Source organism: Phascolarctos cinereus, unplaced genomic scaffold (assembly GCF_003287225.1).
Source record: "Phascolarctos cinereus isolate Bilbo 61053 unplaced genomic scaffold, phaCin_HiC Scaffold_5;HRSCAF=322, whole genome shotgun sequence".
NCBI classification, from domain to species: Eukaryota; Metazoa; Chordata; class Mammalia; order Diprotodontia; family Phascolarctidae; genus Phascolarctos; species Phascolarctos cinereus.
The window spans coordinates 455,766,340-455,788,621 of NW_027555958.1; the positions used below are offsets into that span (position 1 = coordinate 455,766,340).

The following is a 22,282-nucleotide window of genomic DNA, read 5'->3' on the forward strand; positions in this document are numbered from 1 at the left end:
CTCTGTCTCTGTCTCTCTGTCTGTCTCTGTCTCTATCTGTCTGTCTGTCTCTGTCTCTCTGCCTGTCTCTGTCTCCCTCCCTCCCTCCTCTATCTCAGTCTCTCTGTCTCTGTCTGTCTGTCTCTGTCTCTCTGCCTGTCTCTGTCTCCCTCCCTCCCTCCTCTGTCTCTGGCTGTATCTCAGTCTCTCTGTCTGTTTCTGTCTGTCTCTCTGTCTCTGTCTGTCTGTCTCTGTCTCTATCTGTCTGTCTGTCTCTGTCTCTCTGCCTGTCTCTGTCTCCCTCCCTCCCTCCTCTATCTCAGTCTCTCTGTCTCTGTCTGTCTGTCTCTGTCTCTCTGCCTGTCTCTGTCTCCCTCCCTCCCTCCTCTGTCTCTGGCTGTATCTCAGTCTCTCTGTCTGTTTCTGTCTGTCTCTGTGTCACTGTCTCTCTGTCTCTGTCTGTCTGTCTCTGTCTCTATCTGTCTGTCTGTCTCTGTCTCTCGCCTGTCTCTGTCTCCCTCCCTCCCTCCTCTATCTCAGTCTCTCTGTCTCTGTCTCTCTGTCTGTTTCTGTCTGTCTCTGTGTCACTGTCTCTCTGTCTCTGTCTGTCTGTCTGTCTCTGTCTCTATCTGTCTTTGTCTCTCTGTCTGTTTCTGTCTGTCTCTGTGTCACTGTCTCTCTGTCTCTGTCTGTCTCTCTGTCTGTCTCTGTCTCTATCTGTCTGTCTGTTTTTGTCTCTCTGCCTGTCTCTGTCTCCCTCCCTCCCTCCTCTGTCTCTGGCTGTATCTCAGTCTCTCTGTCTGTTTCTGTCTGTCTCTCTGTCTCTGTCTGTCTGTCTCTGTCTCTATCTGTCTGTCTGTCTCTGTCTCTCTGCCTGTCTCTGTCTCCCTCCCTCCCTCCTCTGTCTCTGGCTGTATCTCAGTCTCTCTGTCTGTCTCTGTCTGTCTGTCTCTGTCTCTATCTGTCTGTCTGTCTCTGTCTCTCTGCCTGTCTCTGTCTCCCCCCTCCCTCCTCTGTCTCTGGCTGTATCTCAGTCTCTCTGTCTGTCTCTGTCTGTCTGTCTCTGTCTCTATCTGTCTGTCTGTCTCTGTCTCTCTGCCTGTCTCTGTCTCCCTCCCTCCCTCCTCTGTCTCTGGCTGTATCTCAGTCTCTCTGTCTGTCTCTGTCTGTCTGTCTCTGTCTCTATCTGTCTGTCTGTCTCTGTCTCTCTGCCTGTCTCTGTCTCCCTCCCTCCCTCCTCTGTCTCTGGCTGTATCTCAGTCTCTCTGTCTGTCTCTGTCTGTCTGTCTCTGTCTCTATCTGTCTGTCTGTCTCTGTCTCTCTGCCTGTCTCTGTCCTCCCTCCCCTCCTCTGTCTCTGGCTGTATCTCAGTCTCTCTGTCTGTCTCTGTCTGTCTGTCTCTGTCTCTATCTGTCTGTCTGTCTCTGTCTCTCTGCCTGTCTCTGTCTCCCTCCCTCCCTCCTCTATCTCAGTCTCTCTGGCTGTATCTCAGTCTCTCTGTCTGTCTGTCTGTCTCTGTCTCTATCTGTCTGTCTGTTTTTGTCTCTCTGCCTGTCTCTGTCTCCCTCCCTCCCTCCTCTGTCTCTGGCTGTATCTCAGTCTCTCTGTCTGTCTCTGTCTCTATCTGTCTGTCTGTCTCTGTCTCTCTGCCTGTCTCTGTCTCCCTCCCTCCTCCTCTGTCTCTGGCTGTATCTCAGTCTCTCTGTCTGTTTCTGTCTGTCTCTGTGTCACTGTCTCTCTGTCTGTCTGTCTGTCTCTGTCTCTATCTGTCTGTCTGTTTTTGTCTCTCTGCCTGTCTCTGTCTCCCTCCCTCCCTCCTCTGTCTCAGTCTCTCTGTGTTTGTCTCTCTGTCTGTCTCTGTCTGTCTGTCTCTGTCTCTATCTGTCTGTCTGTCTCTGTCTCTCTGCCTGTCTCTGTCTCCCTCCTCCCTCCTCTGTCTCTGGCTGTATCTCAGTCTCTCTGTCTGTCTCTGTCTGTCTGTCTCTGTCTCTATCTGTCTGTCTGTCTCTGTCTCTCTGCCTGTCTCTGTCTCCCTCCCTCCCTCCTCTGTCTCTGGCTGTATCTCAGTCTCTCTGTCTGTCTCTGTCTGTCTCTGTGTCTCTGTCTCTCTGTCTGTCTGTCTGTCTCTGTCTCTATCTGTCTGTCTGTTTTTGTCTCTCTGCCTGTCTCTGTCTTCCTCCCTCCCTCCCTCCTCTATCTCAGTGTCTCTGTGTCTGTCTCTCTGTCTGTTTCTGTCTGTCTCTGTGTCACTGTCTCTCTGTCTCTATCTGTCTGTCTGTCTCTGTCTCTCTGCCTGTCTCTGTCTCCCTCCCTCCCTCCTCTATCTCAGTCTCTCTGGCTGTATCTCAGTCTCTCTGTCTGTCTGTCTGTCTCTGTCTCTATCTGTCTGTCTGTTTTTGTCTCTCTGCCTGTCTCTGTCCCTCCTCCCTCCTCTGTCTCTGGCTGTATCTCAGTCTCTCTGTCTGTCTCTGTCTCTATCTGTCTGTCTGTCTCTGTCTCTCTGCCTGTCTCTGTCTCCCTCCCTCCCTCCTCTGTCTCTGGCTGTATCTCAGTCTCTCTGTCTGTTTCTGTCTGTCTCTGTGTCACTGTCTCTCTGTCTGTCTGTCTGTCTCTGTCTCTATCTGTCTGTCTGTTTTTGTCTCTCTGCCTGTCTCTGTCTCCCTCCCTCCCTCCTCTGTCTCAGTCTCTCTGTGTTTGTCTCTCTGTCTGTTTCTGTCTGTCTCTGTGTCACTGTCTCTCTGTCTCTGTCTGTCTGTCTCTGTCTCTATCTGTCTGTCTGTCTCTGTCTCTCTGCCTGTCTCTGTCTCCCTCCCTCCCTCCTCTATCTCAGTCTCTCTGTCTCTGTCTCTCTGTCTGTCTCTGTCTCTATCTGTCTGTCTGTCTCTGTCTCTCTGCCTGTCTCTGTCTCCCTCCCTCCCTCCTCTGTCTCTGGCTGTATCTCAGTCTCTCTGTCTGTTTCTGTCTGTCTCTCTGTCTCTGTCTGTCTGTCTCTGTCTCTATCTGTCTGTCTGTCTCTGTCTCTCTGCCTGTCTCTGTCTCCCTCCCTCCCTCCTCTATCTCAGTCTCTCTGTCTCTGTCTGTCTGTCTCTGTCTGTCTGTCTCTGTCTCTCTGCCTGTCTCTGTCTCCCTCCCTCCCTCCTCTGTCTCTGGCTGTATCTCAGTCTCTCTGTCTGTCTCTGTCTGTCTGTCTCTGTCTCTATCTGTCTGTCTGTCTCTGTCTCTCTGCCTGTCTCTGTCTCCCTCCCTCCCTCCTCTGTCTCTGGCTGTATCTCAGTCTCTCTGTCTGTCTCTGTCTGTCTCTGTGTCACTGTCTCTCTGTCTGTCTGTCTGTCTCTGTCTCTATCTGTCTGTCTGTCTCTGTCTCTCTGCCTGTCTCTGTCTCCCTCCCTCCCTCCTCTATCTCAGTCTCTCTGGCTGTCTCTGTCTCTCTTTATCTCATCTGTTTCTCTCTCGGATGCTGAATGATCATTTATTAGGGGGATCAGTTGAACTGCTTGACCTCTGAGGTCTCCTCCAGTTCTGAGGTTCTGGGCTTCCCTGAGCCCTGGTTCTTCCCTTGACCCACTGACTGAACCAGTGTGAGCTGTGGATGGCCTCAGAGCACCAGAGAAAGGAAGAAGAGCACCCAGGGTAGGGAAGGGCAAACTCTGCCTTCTCCCGGTCTTGCCTGGGGCTGGCCGTGGCCACGACAGGCAGAGCACCGCGGAGGCTCAGGTCAAGGATGGCCTGCCCTACCCAAACCTTGGATGCTTTGTTATTGGAGCGCGGTGAGTCCCTGAGTCTCAGAATCTCAGAACTACGTGGGACCTTCGAGGCCATTGAATGTAACCAACACCCCAACAAGAATTCTCTCCACTCTGGCCATCAAACAATAAGCATTTATTAAGCATCTGTTATATTCTAGTGATCGTAATAACGTTAGCCAGCGTTTATATAGTGAGTCAAGATTCGCAATGTGCTTTACCTATGGTATCTCATTTGATGCTCACAACAAGCCTGGGAGGCATTATTATCCCCATTTTACAGATGAGGAAACTGAGGCACACAGATAGTAAGTGACTTGCCTAGGTCACACAGCTGGTAAGTATTTGAGGCTGGATTTGAACTCAAGCCTTTCTGTCTCCAAACCCAGGCCTCATCCATTTTGCCAAACCATCCCTGCCCTCATGGAGTTTATATCTGGATAAATGGTCATCCAATATCTGCTTGAACATTTCCAGTGATGGGGAACTCATTATCTTTCAAAGCAGCCTTCAATATTTTTGGAGAGTTTTAAAGGTAGGCTGTCATACAGCCTCCACCTGCTTCTCCTTCTTCTCTCCCCACTCTCTCTCCCCCTGGGGCCAAGCAGGACAAACCTAATCCTGAGACCCCTTTTCTCTGGACCAATTTTGGACTCTCTCAATATATTGATGACTGGTTGTGGTGACTTTTTTTTTTTCTCTCTTAAAAAAACAAAATGGGGCAGCTAGGTGGTGCAGTGGATAGAGCTCTGGCTTTGGAGTCAGGAGGACCAGAGTTCATATCTAGCCTTTGACACTTACTGTGTGACCCTGGGCAAGTCATTTAACCCCAATTGCCTCACCAAAAGGAAAAAAAAACAAACCCAAGATGTAAGAAATAGAAAATGTGAAAATATTTTTTAAAATAACCACTTATGATGATAGAATTAGAGCTGAAAGCTTCATGCAGACTCCATGGAATCCCCCCCCACATACACACACATTATTTTACAGATGAGGAAACTGAGACTCAGAGATGTTCAGTGACTTGACCAGGGTCACACAGTAAAGGGCCAGAAGTGGGACTTGTACCCCTGGTCTCTGAGTCCAAACCTCCCCCCTCTACTTCTGTATACCCCTGGTCCCTTACTTGTTGTGGGACTATGGACAGAGCGACTTAAGGCACCACCACAAAGAGCCTAGATTTAAGTCTGGAATAGACTTCAAGGCTTTTTCACTCAATCCCCCCCAATTTACAGATCAGGAAACTGAGGCCCAGAGACTTTAAGTTAGTTGCCTAAGGTCATGTAGGTAATGAGAGAAGTGGGATTTGAACCCAGGTTCTCTGACACCAAAGCCAAGACCCTCTGCACTGTTTTTTGTCCTTCCTTCCTGCTAGACTGTAAGCCCCCTGAGGGCAGGGACTGTGTTTTAGAGGTTTTTGAATCTCTCTAAGAAGCCTCAATCACTGAATGGGTGTTGCTTCAGTCATACTGGGACCTGTTAAAGACCTTAGCTTGAAAAAGCCAAGGTTCCCTACTGCCTCTAGGGCTGTCTCCAGTGGCCACTGGACCCAGATGGCTTCGGAGATGAAAGCGTGGCTGGTGACTTTGCACAGCCCTGCCTCACTTTAATCCAATTCACCTGCACATCATGGCATCCCCTCCCTGATGTCACGGGCCTCATTGGGAACGAAGTGCAAACAGCAGCAATCCCCCTAAGCAGTGAGCTCTGCACCCAGCAGGCACTTGATAAATAGTTGTTGAATTAAATTCTAGGGGAGGCAGCCATGATGTCTCGGAATTGCCCTGGATTTGGAGTACAGGATTCGAATCCTGGCCCTGAGTGACCTTGGGTAGGTCATCTCTCCTCTCCAGGCCCATCCAGAACCATAGTGAAAGAGGAAAAGCCGGGGACCTAGAAGCAGGAGGACTGGGTGTGAATTCTGCCACATTTGCTAGGCTCGGGCAGGGAGCTTTGGTTTACTCCATATGAAAGTAGGGGTGACGCCCTGGGCTCTGCCTCGTTCCCAAGGCAGTTAGGGGTGATGGGCACCAGAGGGCGCTGCTGTCACCCAGCCCTGAGAGCGCAGCTTTAGGAACCGACTGCTCAAGAGAGGGTTGACCCGGTGAGCAGCCCTCTGCCCTTTCTCCCTCTTCTGCCTGCTTTCTCTCCAGAATTCTGTGGTGTATAATAGTACAGACCGGACAATACTACATGTGTAATGCACATGTGTGCGTTCATGTGTGTATGTGTACATGTGTGTATTTGAATGTAGATACAATACACACATAGATGAGCACATGTAAAATCATTTCAAGCACCTGTCACCGCCAGCCCCAAGGCAGGCCCGCAGTGTGGGAGGCTGCGCCTGAGGCTGGCTCTGGGGGAGGCAGGGCTGGGGGGCAGGGCACCGGCCAGGCCGGACCCTCTTACAAAGGTTGGGGACAAAGCAAGGAGGCTCCAGGCCTCTCACTAAGCCTGCTTGGGGGGTGGGGAGGGATGCAGCTGGGGGTTTGGGCCTGGATGACTTGGCAGGCTGAGTTTTCCTTTCCCAGTCTTAGGATAGGGAGGGAGGGAGCTGTCAATGTCTCCCTCATGGCCTGGGAGGCCTCCTCCTCTTTTCTTACTTTGGGGAAAAGTGGGGGGGTTGGGGGGAGGGAGAAAGACACAGACAGACAGAGATGACTGAGACAGAGACAGAGGGCCTTGGTGGCCACTGGATATTCTGCTTGGCTGGGAACGAAAAATGAATGAGTGAATCCCTTCTCAGTTGCTGCCCCTCATACCTAAACTCTTTCGTTAGCTTTTCATATTTTTATTGCAATTAAATTCAACAAAATACTTATTAAACATCTATCATGAGCAGGCCCTCCACTAGTTGCTGGGGCAGGTGCAGAGATGAACAAGTCTGTGAGCCCTGCTCTCCGGGAGCTTCCACTTTAGTAGTGGGACCCCGGGGGGCCACATACTGAGGCAGCTGGTGCCGGGCCTGGAGTCAGGAAGGCCTCAATCCAAATCTAGCCTCAGACTCTTACTAGCTGTGGAGACCCTCGGCAAGATCCCCACCCACATCTGAGTGCTGAGCGTCTATGCCCACATCACCTCTGCTGCCTCAGTTTCCTCATGAGGTACTTATAAAGCACTGGGCCAGAAGTCGGGAAGATCCAGCTTCCTGAGTTCAAATCCAGCCTCAGACACTTACTATCTGTGTGACCCTGGACAAGTCACTTAACCTTGTTTGTCTCAGTTTCCTCATCTGTAAAATGAGCTGGAGAAGGAAATGGCAAACTGCTCCAGTATCTCTACCAAGAAAATCCCAAATGGCATCATGGAGAGTCGGACAACAACCACGTGGGCCAGTTCCTGGGGACTAAATTTGTGATTTCACTGGCGCTGGAAACTGCCTCTGCCAATGCAGGACCTTTTTGGTGACTCTTGGCGTTAGAGAGTCTTAAGTTAAATGACTTACCCAGGGTCATCCAGCCAGCAGGTATCCCTACTCTGAGGTCACCTCTCTTCCTACTATGCCAGGCTCCCTCTTGATGCTACAGACACAAGCAAAGTGAAAAGCAATGACTTCCATTAAGGAATTTCCACTGGGGAGAGCCGACAGTTCACGGCTGCTGATTTGAAGGACACAGAGCTCTCAGGGAGGGGAGCAAACAAGCTTCTGTAAGGACTGGCCCAGGAGCCAAACCTTGAGGGAAACTCAGAATCCTAAGAGGTGGGGCTGGGGGAGACAAGGAGAGACCCAGAGAAAAGAGGTGGAACAGCTGGCATCCTGGGGGCCGATGGGGTGAGGGCACACCCCCGACCGAGAAATGGCTGGGGCCAGGCTGGGAGGGGCTTTGGCCAAACTGAAGGATTTCTCTGCTATCCAATAGGGAGTCATGGAAAATGTTTGAGCTGAGCAGGGAAAGAGTCAGACTTCTGCCTTAGGAAGAGGAATCAGGCAGCTTGGTGTGGGATGGATTAGGAAGAAGACGTTTGACAAGCTGGTGTCTAATGAGGAGGCTTTCTCTGTGGTCCAGGTGAGAGGGAGGAGGGCCTGAACTGGATCAGGGTGGGAGGAGAGATGGGGGAGGGACGTGAGAAGCGGCGTGTGGGGCAGTAAAGAGACTCAACTGTTGGGGACGGGGAGGAAGAGGGGAGAGTCAAGGTCACTGGCCAAGGGCTCCCAGGGGAGCAGGAGGGAGGCCACATCTCAGGGAGATGGGGGCCTCCCGAGCTCAGCCCCTGGCTGGGGGACAGGCGTTTGGGCAGCCGGGATGATGTCAGGGTTTTGGCATGGTCCCCAGCACCTGTAAGCCTGCCCCTTCCCTCCCTCCCTCGCTGCTCCCTCCCACCTGAGTGTCCCCCCCCACACACACACACAGACGGCTCAGCCCCAGAGGGAAGGTGAGGGCGAGGCGTGAGGTAGGGCGGCTGGACATCTCCAGTGGAGCGTGCGACTTTGGGGCCGTAGGCAGCTGTTCTTCCAGGACCATCAGGAACCAGTCGGCACAGACCCCAGCCGCCCGCGAGATGGGCCCGGCCGAGCGCCCTGCTTTGTGACTTCTCCTGGGCGGGGGCGGGGGGGGAAGGTCCGGCCCATCGCCCCCGGCCCCCCGCGGCTGGGTGCTGACCTTGCGCCCCCCACAAGGAAGAGTTCCCTCCTCCGCAGGGCCAGCCGGGGCCATGGCGGAAGACAAGACTTTCCGCTACGGGTTCATCATTCTGGGCTTGTTCCTACTGGCGGTGGGCATGTTCATCATGACGGTGGAGCGGCCACAGGTGTACATCACCTTCTGTGTCGTCGGCGGAGTCATGCTGATCACCGGGGTCGTCTGGAGCATGTGCCAATGCTATCCCAAGGTAGGCAGGAGATGGCAGCGCCTGTCCCAGGGCTGTGGGGACACGTTTGTACGGACACACGTGCGGCGTTTGCCGAGGTGGTCGAGGCCACCATCCATGCATGTCCTGGGCCCGTGGATGCCCGCCTTCCCGTGGGGGCCTCTGTATGTGTATCTGTGTCCTTCTGTTCCTTTTTCGGGGGTAACTGTGGACACATGTGTGTATCATGACTTTGTTGCGCACACAGTCAGTCAGGGTTTGTTATGTCCCTGCTTCATGCCAGGCTCTGTATCAAGAGCCAGGGAAAGAATGATCAAAGAAGCCAAAGTCAGGCCTTTGCTCAGCGAGGGGCTCCATCCATCTGCGCCAATCAAACACTGGCAAGTCTCTTCTTTCTGAGCCTCAGTCTCCTCATTTGTAAAATGGGGGTGGAGGGCCTCTTTTCCTGGGGTCCAAGAGAGATGACAGGAGGTCTGTGTACTTTGTGGGGGAAAGTTACATCTTTATGATGTTCACTGACCTCTAACAAATTTAATGTGCCCTTCAATGAGGAAGGTAGGCCATGCGTGGGACTCTGAGAAGGGGTCCATCCCTAAGGCTTCGCCAGTCTGACTGACCAAGGAGTCCAAGACACAAAACAAGATTAGGGACCCCTGGACTAAGTGATGGGTCCCTTCCGGACTGACATCCCCTGTTCTAAGGTCCTTCTCAGCTCGGACATTCCCTCTTCTAAGGTTCCTCTCAGCTCTGACATCCCCTGTTCTAAGGTTCCTCTCAGCTCTGACATCTCCTGTTCTAAGGCCCCTCCCAGCTCTGACATCCCCTGTTCTAAGGTCCTTCTCAGCTCGGACATCCCCTGTTCTAAGGTTCCTCTCAGCTCTGACAGTTCCTGTTCTAAGGCCCCTCCCAGCTCTGACATCCCCTGTTCTAAGCTCCCTCCCAGCTCTGACATCTCCTGTTCTAAAGCCCCTCTCAGCTCTGACATCACCTGTTCTAAGGCCCCTCCCAGCTCTGACATCCCCTGTTCTAAGCTCCCTCCCAGCTCTGACATCACCTGTTCTAAGGCCCCTCCCAGCTCTGACATCCCCTGTTCTAAGGCCCCTCCCAGCTCTGACATCCCCTGTTCTAAGCTCCCTCCCAGCTCTGACATCCCCTGTTCTAAGCTCCCTCCCAGCTCTGACATCACCTGTTCTAAGGCCCCTCCCAGCTCTGACATCCCCTGTTCTAAGCTCCCTCCCAGCTCTGACATCACCTGTTCTAAGGCCCCTCCCAGCTCTGACATCCCCTGTTCTAAGGCCCCTCCCAGCTCTGACATCCCCTGTTCTAAGCTCCCTCCCAGCTCTGACATTCTTTGTGCTGTATTCTAGAACTACTTGCTCCTTACACTAAGGCCCTTCCATCACTGGCTGATTGATTCTGTCATTCTATCTGGTCTGGTGCCTGCTGTACTGTGCCCTCCAGGCCCTCAGACTCCAATCAGGAGACCATAGGAGGACAGAAAGCCCCTCGGGAACCTTGGGCACAACAGAGCTCTCTGCTCACCAGCCCTCACCCCTCCCCTCCCATACCCACGGCCCACCAGAGCACCTGGAAAGCAAGTGTGGAAGGTCAGTCCTGGCCGGTTTAGAGTCACTTGCCTGGTTATTTACAGTCAACTCACCCCTGTCCCAGGAAGCCGAGGCCAGGGTCACACACAGGGAGGAAAGGAGATCCTTGCGGAAGTCACAGCCTGGGCAGCTGAGGGTGCTCCTGGGCCCCGTGTTCCCCTTTGCTGGCCTGTGAGCCTGGGGAGGTGAGCTTCAGGGAAGTCAATCAATACGCATTTATTAAGCACCGACTATGGGCCAAGCCCTGTGCTAGGCACCTTACAAATATTATCTGATTTGATCTTACAACAACCCCTCAAGATAAATGCTGATATTATCCCTAGATTTACAGTTGAGGAAACCAAGGCAAACAATGGTTAAGTGACTTGCCCATGGTCACATGGTGTCTGAGACTGGATTTAAACTCGCATCTTCGTGATTCCAGGCCCAGCACTAAGATCAGTGGAGAGAATTGGGACCTTCAAGCAGAGTCCTGACTCAGGCGAGAGACACCTGTAAGGTTCAGAGTCAGTTCTCTAAAAAGAGTGTCTCACACTTCTGAGGGCCTTCACCAGCCTCAGACACTTCCTAACTGTGTGACCCTGGTCAAGTCACTTCACCCTGTTTGCCTCAGTTTCCTCTTCTGTAAAATGAGCTGGAGAAGGAAATGGCCAACCACTCCAGTATCTTTGGCAAGGACACCCCAAACGGTGTCACAAATGATTAAATATATATGTATATATACATACACACACAATTATATACACAATTCTTTATAAATGCAATTATACATGTTATATATGTACACATAAAAACACACAGATACATATGTGCATGGACTGAAGGACAAAGATGACCAGAGTGGAGGGAGATCAGGGAAAAGAGGCGTCCCTGGGGCTGGGGGTCATTCGGGAGGGCTCTAGGGAGGAAATGAGGCTGCGCCTGAAGCAGGGGCTCAGGGGAATGAGGGACTTCCACAGTGACCCCGGCTTAGGGCTCACCTCACTCTGCACGGTCCAACACCTCTGCCCTGGGAACATGGGGGCGCTTTTCTCTCCATGGAGTGCCCTGAAGCAGGAACTCTGGGCCCTCACCCCTGGAGAGCCAGGAAAGGAGCAGAGTGTCTGGGAGAGTGTGTGTCTGGCAGGTGGAATGTGAGGGGCAAAAATTCACCCCCCAGGTGGAGCCAAGATGATGGAGGGATCACAAGTGTCCAGCCCAGCCCCCTCCCATTCCAGATGAGGCACTCCCTCCTTCTACAGCTGTACTTAGATTGTAAACAACATTCTTCCATTAAGAAATAAAAGTTTAAAGACTAACACGCCAAATGATTTGATCACCACTCAGTAGCTCAATGCTCTAGGATGGTCTCTGGGCCTTTAGCTGGGGGAACAGGGCTCCAACCTTGTGTCTGCCGCCTACCAGCAACCTCTCTGAGCTTCAACGTCTTCAACTGTAGAACTGACCCAATATTTCCTCTTCATACACCTCAGGAGTGGTTTGAGGGCTCAGAAGAGATCCTAGGCACCACCCGGTCCAGCCCACACCTTAAGCAGAATCCATCCCTTCTAGAACATCCCCAACAAATTCTCATCCAGTCTTTGCTTTATTCACTCATACCACCCATGATGGGGAACTCACTACCCCTCCAGACAGCCCCTTCTATTTTTGACAGCTTTGAGGGTCAGGGGATTCTTCCTGTTCTCTATCCCAAACCTGCTTTTCTGTCACTTTCCCCTAATTGCTCCCAGTTCTGCCTCTGGGGCCAAATGGAACAAGTCTAAACACTGGTCCACAGGACAAGAGCAGCTATGGCCATACCCTCAGTCTCTTCCAGCCAGGTCTCCTCCAGCCAGTCCTCATGTGACATGGACTCAAGGCCCTTCCCCATCCTGGTCACCCTCCCCTGGACACTCGCTGGCTGACCCATCTCTTTTCTAAACTCGGGGCCAGACCTGAACATGCTGCCCCGGGACGGCCTGGCCAAGGCAGAGGATAGAGGGACGCACCCTTCTCTACTCTCGGGCACTCCCAGTTCAGCTGAGGTCACGGTAGCTTCCTGATTGGCCTGATCATAATGGGACTCAGATTGAGCTTGCAGTCCACTAAGACCCCCAGAACTTTTTCAGACCAACTGTTGTCTAACCCAAACCTCCTTCTCCTCCTACATCGTGAACTTGTGAAGTTGACTTTTTGAACCCACATGGAAGACTTTACATTTGTCCCTGTTATGTTTCATCTTATTCTTCAAAGTTCAGTGGTCTAGCCTCGCATGACTGATTTTGGACCCTGCCCTCCATCGTGTCAGATGACATAAGTAAACCTTACAGAAATGAAAGGGATTGTTGTCTCTTTGAGTTAATGAGGAAACTGAGGCACAGAGGTCAACTGATTTGAAATGCAACATGATATTGTAGAAAGAGCATTGAACCTGGAATCTGCAAATGCCCAGATTCTAACCGTGACTCATTAGCTGTTGACACTGGACAAGCAGTCTAACATTTCTGAGCCTCAGTCCACTCAGTTGCAAGAGAGAGATCGTGGCACCTCCCTCTCAGGGCTGCTGTGAATCTCAGAGGAGATTACAGATGTAAACCACCTTGTAAACCTTAAAGCACCCTAGAAACGCCAGCCGATTGTGATGGCCCAAGATCACACCCAGGTGACAGGTGCTGAGGTCTCCCTGCCTGCGCTGGGCTTTCCCCCCTGAGGTCCTAGGGCTGAGCCTAGGGCCTGGAACACAGGAGCTGCCGAGCTGGTCCCCTTCTCTGAGCTGGTGCTGAGGCTATAAAGACAAGAAAGCCCCTCCTCCCCTCAAGGCTCAGACATTCCACTGGGTTGGAAAGAACAAATAAGTCAATGCAAAGGAACAAGGTGGTGTGCTTAGATCAGGGAAGGCTTCCTGGAGGGGATGGCACTTGGTCTGATATTTGAAGCAAACTAGGGACTCTAAGGAGTGGCGATGAGACAGGAGTAGGATATAAGAAGGGAATGTGGGGATGGAGGGAGTGTGGGGAGAAGAATGGGAGAGAAGGAGGGAGTAGGGGATGAGGAGGGGGGTGAGGAGGGAGTGGGATATAAGGAGGGAATGTGGGGATGAGAAGGGAGGGTGGAGGTGAGGGGGAAGTAGAGGATGAGGAGTGAGTGGGGGATGAGGATAGTGTGTATTCCAGGTACGAGGGATAGCCAATGCAAAGATTCCTTCCACACCACAGAGTCTCCTCAGGGAAACCCCACAATTGTGGAATCATAACAAGACCCTTTGTTCCCTGTTTAACAGCTGGGGAGCCTCAGCTGCCCATCAAGTGCATGTACACACACACACACACAACACACACACACACACACACACACACACAGAGATACACGCAGTCTGTGGCACCCCGGTGGCCTGGGAGTTTGGAGCCCTGTGGTCTCGGCTGGTCCCAGCTAGCCAAGGAGCTCTGATCACTCCCATAACAGGCACTCACACTTGCACGGAATTTGGAAAGGTTTACACAACACTTTCTGCCCAAGGATCCAGGAGCAAGGCTATGTAGGATTTGCGAGAGGAAGAAGCTGAGGCTCAGTGGGGTCGCCATCGAGGCATCCCCCAGGCAGGGTCCCCCAGGTGCCTCCTTTGGAGCCTGGGGCCCTCTGAGGCTCTGGGCTGGGCTGTGGGCAGTGGGGCTGGGCTGGGGGGGCAGAGCCACCGGCCCATCTGCTTGTCCAGCTTCAGACCTCCCTCTTTGCTCCACAGATTGCCTTCGTCCCGGCTGACACGGACTTTGAGAGCTTCCTGTCCCCAAAGGCTCTGGGCACCTCTGAGAGTGGCATTCCTGAAAAGAAGAGGTAGGTGCCAGGGCCAGGGCCTCCCTCTCAACAGCTCCCAATCTCTTTTTAATGAGCCCTGGGCTGTACTCAGCCCAGCCCCCAAGTCAAGGTCAAGGGGAGAAACCCTTGGCAAGAGATGAATGATAAATATCTCACTACAAAGACCAAAACAAAAATTTTAAAAGTAGGATGTGTGTTTGAATCGTAGGATCAGATATAGAAGGGACCTAGGAGGCCAGCTAGGCCAAAGGACTCATTTTCAAGAGGAGGAAGCCAGGAGATAAGAAGAGATTTATTTGCCCAAGGTCGCAGGTAGTGAGTGGCAAAGTCAGAATTTGAACCCAGAACTGCTGACTCCAGGCTAACATTCCTTGCACCATGAAAGGAAGACAGTGTTTTCAACCCTTCCTGGGACAGTCATCAAGTCAACAAGCATTTATTGAGCTCCTTCTGTATGCCAAGCACCGGGCTAAGCGCTGGGAATGCAAAGAAAGGCACAAGACGGTCCCTGCCCTCAAGGAGCTCCCAGTCTAATTGGGGAGACACCAGACAGACAAGCCACAGACAGGACAACTTGTAAATAATCAAGAGACAGAAGCCACTAGCATTAGCGGGACGGGGGGAGGCCTCCTGTAGAAAGGGGGATTTTACCTAAGACTTACAGGGAAGCCGGAGGGCAGGGGCAAGAAGGGAGAGCATTCCAGGCATGGGGCACAGCCAGGGGAAACACCTGGAGTCTGGCGATGGGGTGTCTTGTTTGAGGGACAGCCAGGAGGCCAGACAGTCAGGACACACAGCTGGACACCACTGATGCCCCAGCATTTGTCCCAAGGGAACCCCTCCTGGCTATGGGCAGCCACTTCCTAGTAAAGCCACGCAGAGACCCAAAACACAGACAAATACTCACACAGATTCATAGACTGTTTGAGAAAAGAAGTGCTAGGATAGTCAAAAGACAGGAAACCCCACTCACAGTGAGGCAGGTGGGTCAGCACGGGAGAGAGGGGACAGGTAGACCTGGAGACCAATCCCAAGCCGCCCCACTCACCAACAGGGGGATCTCCCCTCTGGGGCCTCCTCTCTCCATAGGTGTCAGTGTGATAATGGGGACAAGCCCCAAACCCTAGGCTTGGCTCTGACTCTCACTAGCTGTGTGAATTGAAATCACTTCAGTCACTTGATCGGCAAGCATTTATTAAGTGCCTACTGTGTACCCAGGACTGGGCTAGGTGCTGGGCATACAAATACAACAAATGGAATAATCCTCCGGGCCTCAGTTTCCTTAGCTGTCATAATCCCTGCCTAGTTACAGGGCTTTTTTGAGGACTATGGAAGTGGTCCACTCTTCCTCCCATGCCTCTGTCCTCCCTTCCCCAGCTCAGCCTTTCCTCCTCTCTCCTCCAGTTCCCAACCTCCTTACTCTAGATTGGAAGAAGATGAGGCCTCAGTGCAGAGCCCTGCTGACTATCGCCACATCCAGATGAAGGTCTTTGGCCCCAGGGAGGACCAGGGCGTCCTGTCGGCCCAGAGCCTGCCCCAGTCCGACCTCCACTCTGGAGGAGAAGGAAGGGGCCCCCACTCGGAACCTTTCATGGAGACGACTGTCGTGGTCCACCGGAGCCCGGATGTCGGGGAGGCTGAGAGCCACCAGGGTCAGCCTGAGGCAAGGTGAGCGGCCTAGGTTTCCATGGAGCGCTGGGGAGGGGGAGGCACAAGATCGGAGGACACCTGTGAAAGACCCTCTGAGGCTGGTCGGTCAGAACAGCTGAAGGAGCTGGGGGGTGTTTATCCTGGAAAAGAGACAGCCCAGGGAGGACATGAGAGCTGGCTTCCAGGATCTGAAGGACTGTCCTGTGGGGGCAGGATCAGGCTTACTCTGCATGGCCCCAAAAGGCAGAACCAGAAGCAGTTAGGGGGTGGGAGGGAACAGCTGTAAATATACAAATTTAGGCTTGATACAAGGAAAAACTTTCTGGCAATTAGGGCCATGCCCAAGTTGAATAGGCTGGTCTTGGAGGCAGTGAACTCCCCCAGCTGGAGGTCTTCCAGAAAGGCTGAGGACCACTTGGTGAGGACACTGTGTAATGGGGGCCTTTGGGGGATAGATTGGGCGAGATGACAGCTGAGCCGCCCAGCTCGGAGATTCCACATAGGATGCGGATACCAAATAGTGCAGAAACCAGCCATTCAGCCCCCAGCCTAGTGATGGAAGGCCAGTGACCAGCTCTGGGGCCGGCTCTGGGCCTGCCCTGTGGGAGAGATGAGAGGGAAGGCCAAAGTTTTTGCCCTTAAAGAGCTGACAGTTTAGTTGGGGAGACAGCAATAGCAGACTCCAAGAATGCTAGAGATAGAAAAGACCCTTAGAGCTTCTGGCGGGAAATGACTACTATTTGTGAAGCTTCTGGAAGAAACCGAGACAGTAAGGCAGAGAGGCATCATGGGACTTCTAAAGTTCTGTGAGAACAGACCACAAGAATCACGGGGGATCAAGGACCTCCCTCCCAACAAGGGCGGAAGTTTTCTTGGTGCCTTGTGTTGTCTCTCCGCTGGCAGCAGGTGGGCACAGCATGTGGGCTCTTCTGCCGTAGGCAAACTCAAACAGACTGGAGGAGCATCTACGTGGCCCCCACCAGCTCCACCAGGAGAGTGAAGTGAGGGGGGACTTCAAGGTTAACAATGAGGAAGGAGAAGGATGCGTCAGAGGTTACAGGGGGAATGTGATGGAGGAAGGTACCCGTGGGACCTCACCAGGCACGAGGTTCTGCTCCTCGAGTGGGCAGCTGGACCCTCCTGGTAGGATTACCTTCTGATGTACCAAGGAATGACATTCTGGATCCGGGTAGGACAGAGAAAGGCAAAAACAAAAAGGCTGCTTACGTTCTATCAAGAGAGAACGCTGACACTCGCTCACACTCACACACACACACACACACACACACACACACACACACACACACACACACACACTCATTCCAAATGCAGGCTGAGTTAAACATTACCTTCACAAACAAGGTCATTTTAGGGGGCAGGGGCGCTAGCTCCTGTAGCAGTGGCATGGAGCTGAGCTTTGAATGAAGTCAGAGTCTGAAAGGAGGAGGTGAGAAGGGACGGCACACAAGGCTGGAGCATAAGGGTGGAGGCCGGGGATAGAGGGTGAGGGGGGAGCCCCACAGCAAGTACAGGGCAGTTTGGCTGGAGGGTTTGAGAGGGAGTGACTAGAATCTGGAGAGCCAGTGGAGGGCCAGGATGAGGCCCTGAATGCCTCTCTACAGAGAGGTCTCTAGTTCACCCGAGGCCAGGGGGACCCAGGGGAGACCTGGGAGCTAGGGAGTGGTGAGGTCAGATCTGAGCACGGCTGTGTGGGCGATGGACTGGAGAGCAGAGTCGGGAGGTCGGTCATTGCAGTGGCCCAGGCCAGGGGTGATGAGGGCAGGCTTGCGGTGAAGGTCCTCGAGGCCGGGGACCCTTGTCAGTTCTCTGTACCCTCAGTGGCTCACACAGTGCACGGCCCATAGAGAATACCTAAATATATGTTGACTGATTGATCACAACCCCGCCACGCCTGTGGGGGAGACGGGGGTGGGGAGAGAGGAGAACAAACATCTCCTAAGGCTTTACAAATATTGTTTCATTTGATTCTCACAACCCTGCAAGGTAGCTGCTGTTATTACCCCCATTTTACAGTTGAGGAACCTAAGGCAAACAGCATTGAAGTGACTTGCCCAGGGTCATACAGCTAGTAAGTGTCTGAGGCCATATTTGAACTCAGATCTTTCTACCCACTGTACACCTAGCTACCTCATAATAATCATGATGATGTTAATAATAATAATAATTATGGTAGCTAGCATTTATGTAGCATACACCAGGCACTGTGCCTAGCACTCTAGAAATATTAACTCATTTTATCCTCACAACAACCCTGGTAGATGCTATTATCAACTTCATTTTACAGATGAGGAAACTGAGGTCTGCAGAGGTCCAATGACTTGTCCAAGGTCACGTAGCTAGTGAGTACCTGAGGCAGCATTCAAACTCGGGTCTTCCTGACCCCAAGGCCAGCTTTCTGATCTACTGCCGGTGTACTAGGATGTGATGAGGATCCAATAAGACAGAAAATGTAAAACAATCCACAAACCTTCAAGCCTTATACAAATGCTAATTGACATTATTATTAGACTTTGGATGGATTTCTTTTTTTGTCTAATTCGATATTTAATTTTTCCCAATTACACATAAAAACAACTTTTCACTTTCATTTTTTGAAATTTTGAGTTCCCAATTCTCTCCTTCCCTCCTCTGCCCCCTCCATGAGAAGGCAAACAATTTGATATTGGTCACACACACGAAGTCATGCAAAACATAGCTCCACCAGCCTCGCGATGAAAGAAAAGAAAGAAAGGAAGAAAGGAAGAAAGAAAGAAAGAAAGAAAGAAAGAAAGAAAGGAAGGAAGGAAGGAAGGAAGGAAGGAAGGAAGGAAGGAAGGAAGGAAGGAAGGAAGGAAGAAAGGAAGAAAGGAAGAAAGAAAGAAAGAAAGAAAGAAAGAGAGAGAGAGAGAGAGAGAGAGAGAGAGAGAGAGAGAGAGAAAGAAAAGAAAGAAAGAAAGAAGAAGAAAGAAAGAAAGAAAAGAAGAAAGAAAGAAAGAAAGAAAGAAAGAAAGAAAGAAAAGAAAGAAAGAAAGGAAGGAAGGAAGGAAGAGAGAGAGAAAGAAAAAGAAAGGAAGGAAGAAAGAAAGGAAGGAAGGAGGAAAGAAAGAAAGAAAGAAAGAAAGAAAGAAAGAAAGAAAGAAAGAAAAAGAAAGGAAGGAAGGAAGGAAGAGAGAAAGAGAGAAAGAAAGAAAGTGAAAAAAGTGTGTCTCCATCTGCTCTCAGACTCCACCAGTTCCCTCTCTGGAGGCGGAGGGTATTCATTATAAGTCCTTGGGAGCTGTCTTGGGTCATTGTATTGCTGAGAAGAGCTATGTCATGTTTGATGGATTTCTATGGTTAAAAACACAACCCACACACACACACACACAAACTCACATTCTTACACACACACACACATCCATACACTCACACACATTCACACATTCTCATACACACATACACACACAAACTCTCTCTCTCTCTCTCTCTCTCTCTCTCTCTCTCTCTCTCTCTGTCTCTCACACACACACACACACACACACACACACACACACACACACACACAGAGTCCCTCTGTTGGCTAACCTCCTAAGGCTGAGTCTTCCCTTAGCTGGGCTCGGCCTCAGACAGCACCACAGTCCACTGAGGGACACTCCTTTCCTCAAAGGTTTTCTCTGGGAGCTTGGACTTCACTGGGAGAGCTTGGGTCCTTCCCCCTGCCCTAAGGAGGTATCAGGGCAGGCCATTGATGCAGGATTCTCTGAGCCTATGCTGATGGTGGTGGAACATTTGGGGTTTATACTAACGTGGGGGGGGAGAATTAATCAGAAATTCTGCCTCTGTCCTCTGCTGGTCTCCCCTAACCTCTCCTGCTCTGTGGCTTTGCTCTCCGCAGCCAGATGACGGGTCCCCAGATCACTGCTGCCCCCCTGGCCTCCTTTAAAGATGAGCTGGACTCCAGTGGCAGCAGCAGCAGCAGCAGCAAGAACCCATGCCCTCCTGAGGGTGAAGAGCCCTGGTCCCAGAAGGCAGACTCTCAGCCCGATCGCTACCCTGACTTTGTTCTGATCGATTCCACCGGAGGCGACGAGGACTCCCCAAGCCCCAGCCCCGGCCCCAGCCCCAGGCCCGGCCAGGGTGTTTCTCCGGACTTCTGGCCCGGGCCCAGGCTGGGGCCAGCCAGTGTCAAGGAGGCAGCTTCTGAAGGAGGCCTTCCTGACCCGGTGGAGGAGTCTGAAGCGGCCCCAGAGGAACCCAAGGAAGAAGAGGAGGATCTGTACTACGGACTGAAGGATGGGCCAGGGGGGGCCCTCGAAGTTGAGGAGCTGTTTGAGCCAGACTCCTAGGGCTAGAGAAGGGTTTGGGGGTCAGTGACCCTCACTGGGCTGCAGATCTAGCCCGGCCTCTAACTCACTGTGTGATCTTAGCTGAATCCCTTCACCTAACCTCAGTGTTCCCCATCTATAAAATGGGGACATTCATAAATCACAGGGTTTCTGTAAGAATCCCCTGAAACTATGGATCGGAATTATTTACACATAATATATACACAGTGAATGTGAGGGATTATTATGACTCTCGGTATGCTTCTGTTGATACTTGAACTCATCCATGTGAGCAGACCATCCACCAATGCTGATTGAAACTCATCCATGCCTTTCCATCACACATCGTTCCTGTCCGCCACTTGGCATATATACCCTCTGCCAGCTGGTCAGTTTTGAACTGGAAGGGACCAGCCACGTGACTGACCCAGGGTTGCAGAGCTAAGAGAAAATTCAAACCAGGCCTTCCTGACTCCAAGTCCAGTAACTAGGCAGCAGGAGGCCTTTCTCTCATGCTCAAAGGTACAACTAACCTGGGATCTCTCTGGCTGTGCCCAGGTGCCGCTGGGAGAGGGCGTGTCTTCCCTGAAGCCTTCTTAAAGGCATGCAGAGGGCCAGTGGGGCCTCAAGGCTCAGAGGAGGAGGATGGGGGGAGGCGTGCCCCCTCCACCATATTGGCTCCCGTACCAATACAGGTTTGTTTATTGCATTTACGTAGTGCTTTATTTAATGCTCACGGCATTTATACCGTACTTTGAAAGTTCACAAGGCGCTCTACAAATATTGATCCTCACAAACACCTTGTGAGCTAGGTGCTATTATTCTGTTTTGTTGATGAAGAAACTGAGGCTAAAAGGGACCGAGAGACTTGCTGAGGGTCACACAGACAGTAAGTGTCTGAGGCAGGATTCAAGCTCAGGTCCCACTTCGACACCTAGCTGTCTCCTTCTAAGAGTCCTTTCCTGTTCCTCCCCTTCCCAGGACCCGTCATTGGCACAACGCACCAGACAGGGGCAGGCTGCCCATGACCCCCATAACACAGGATGCCCAAAGACCAGGTGATGGTGGTGCCTAGCAATCTCAGGGCATCCTGAGGCTGTCTCCCTTCCTTCACCCACGCCTCACCTCCAGACTGGTCCAGGTGCTGGACAGGCTACGTCAGTGGGGCTCTGGGTCCTCCCCCCCTCCCTCTCTCTTGCTTTTGACCAGCCAGACTCCTCTTTTTTATCATCCTTGACCTCAACGACATCATTCATTTACTCTTCATACCATCAACCAACTATTATGGTTTTTTTAAGCGTGTCTAGAAGTCATTTGAAGGCACAATGTAATCAGATTGGCTGAACCAATTAGGAGTCAGGAGACTCTATCAGTAACTGTGTGGCATTGGCCAAGTCAATTCTCTATGGCCTCAATTTCATGAATTTATCATCTATCTGTTAAGGATGGATTGATGGGGGTGGGGAGGTGGTGTGAGGAAGTAGAAGACAGACCTTGGAGTTAGGAAGACACGGCTGAGTTATCATATACAAATAAAATGGAATATGATTAAGCCTTAAGAAATGAGGAAGGGGGCGCAGCTAGGTGGCACAGTGGATAGAGCACCAGCCCTGAAGTCAGGAGGACCTGAGTTCAAATCCAGCCTCAGACCAAACACTTGACACTTACTGGCTGTGTGACCCTGGGCGAGTCACTTAACCCCAATTGCCTTAAAAAAAAAAAAAGAAATGAAGAAGGGGACAGCTTCAAAGAAACCTGGGAAGACTCATCTGAACTGATGCAGAAGAAAGTGAGCAGAACCAGGAGGACAACTTATACAATATTGCAATACAAACCTCATGAGTAAAGACATGGGTTCAGACCCTGCCTCCATGAGGCCCAAAGGGCCAGGAGGAGACTTTGGGGAGTACTCCCACCTCCATCGGTCTGACTTATAGCATCTCCTGCAGTGGTCAAGAATCCAGCCCTCAGGAAAATGCAACAGGAATAGATTCGAGAGCAGCTTTCACCAAACTTCACTAAAGAAGCCCCTCAAAGTGCTTCTTTGTCGATCTGGAATCACGCATTAAATCAGGCTTCCTTACCTCATGAAGCTTGGACTTCAGCTTTCTTTCAGGGGGTTGGCAGATTAGAAGAAGGAGTGGGGAGGGGCTAGAAGGTGACCTGCTGAGAAGCAAACATATTCCAGGAGAGTCCCCGCTGATCGTGCCAGCCAGGGGACATTTAGTGTTGGGACAAATGGTCCCTCATAACCCAGTAACCCCAGAGAGTACCACGGAGTCATAGCACAGCCCAGGAGACCTCATTCAAGAAACCCTTTAGGAACACCCCAGGAACATGAAGTGAAAGCTACCAGGAGGCTGATTTCAGCTCAGTATAAGGGAAAACTTCC

The 22,282-nt window shown here is 51.7% G+C and overlaps 1 protein-coding gene across 1 annotated transcript; it reads left to right on the forward strand.

The window, feature by feature from the left end:
- The first annotated feature begins 8,096 nt into the window (after positions 1-8,096).
- On the forward strand, positions 8,097-21,978 carry BSND (barttin CLCNK type accessory subunit beta). The gene is made up of 4 exons (XM_020976897.2): positions 8,097-8,558; positions 13,863-13,954; positions 15,341-15,604; positions 19,461-21,978. Exons 1-4 carry the CDS (start codon positions 8,382-8,384, stop codon positions 19,909-19,911), a joined length of 984 nt encoding a protein of 327 aa, XP_020832556.1. The 5' UTR covers positions 8,097-8,381; the 3' UTR covers positions 19,912-21,978.
- Positions 21,979-22,282: the final 304 nt, after the last annotated feature.

Excerpts from the sequence above, each read along its gene's own strand:
- BSND (XM_020976897.2), top strand. The coding sequence starts at position 8,382 with ATGGCGGAAGACAAGACTTTCCGCTACGGGTTCATCATTCTGGGCTTG. Across the intron at positions 13,955-15,340 it reads GGCATTCCTGAAAAGAAGAG|TTCCCAACCTCCTTACTCTA; the intron begins GTAGGTGCCAGG and ends TCTCTCCTCCAG. Across the intron at positions 15,605-19,460 it reads CAGGGTCAGCCTGAGGCAAG|CCAGATGACGGGTCCCCAGA; the intron begins GTGAGCGGCCTA and ends TGCTCTCCGCAG.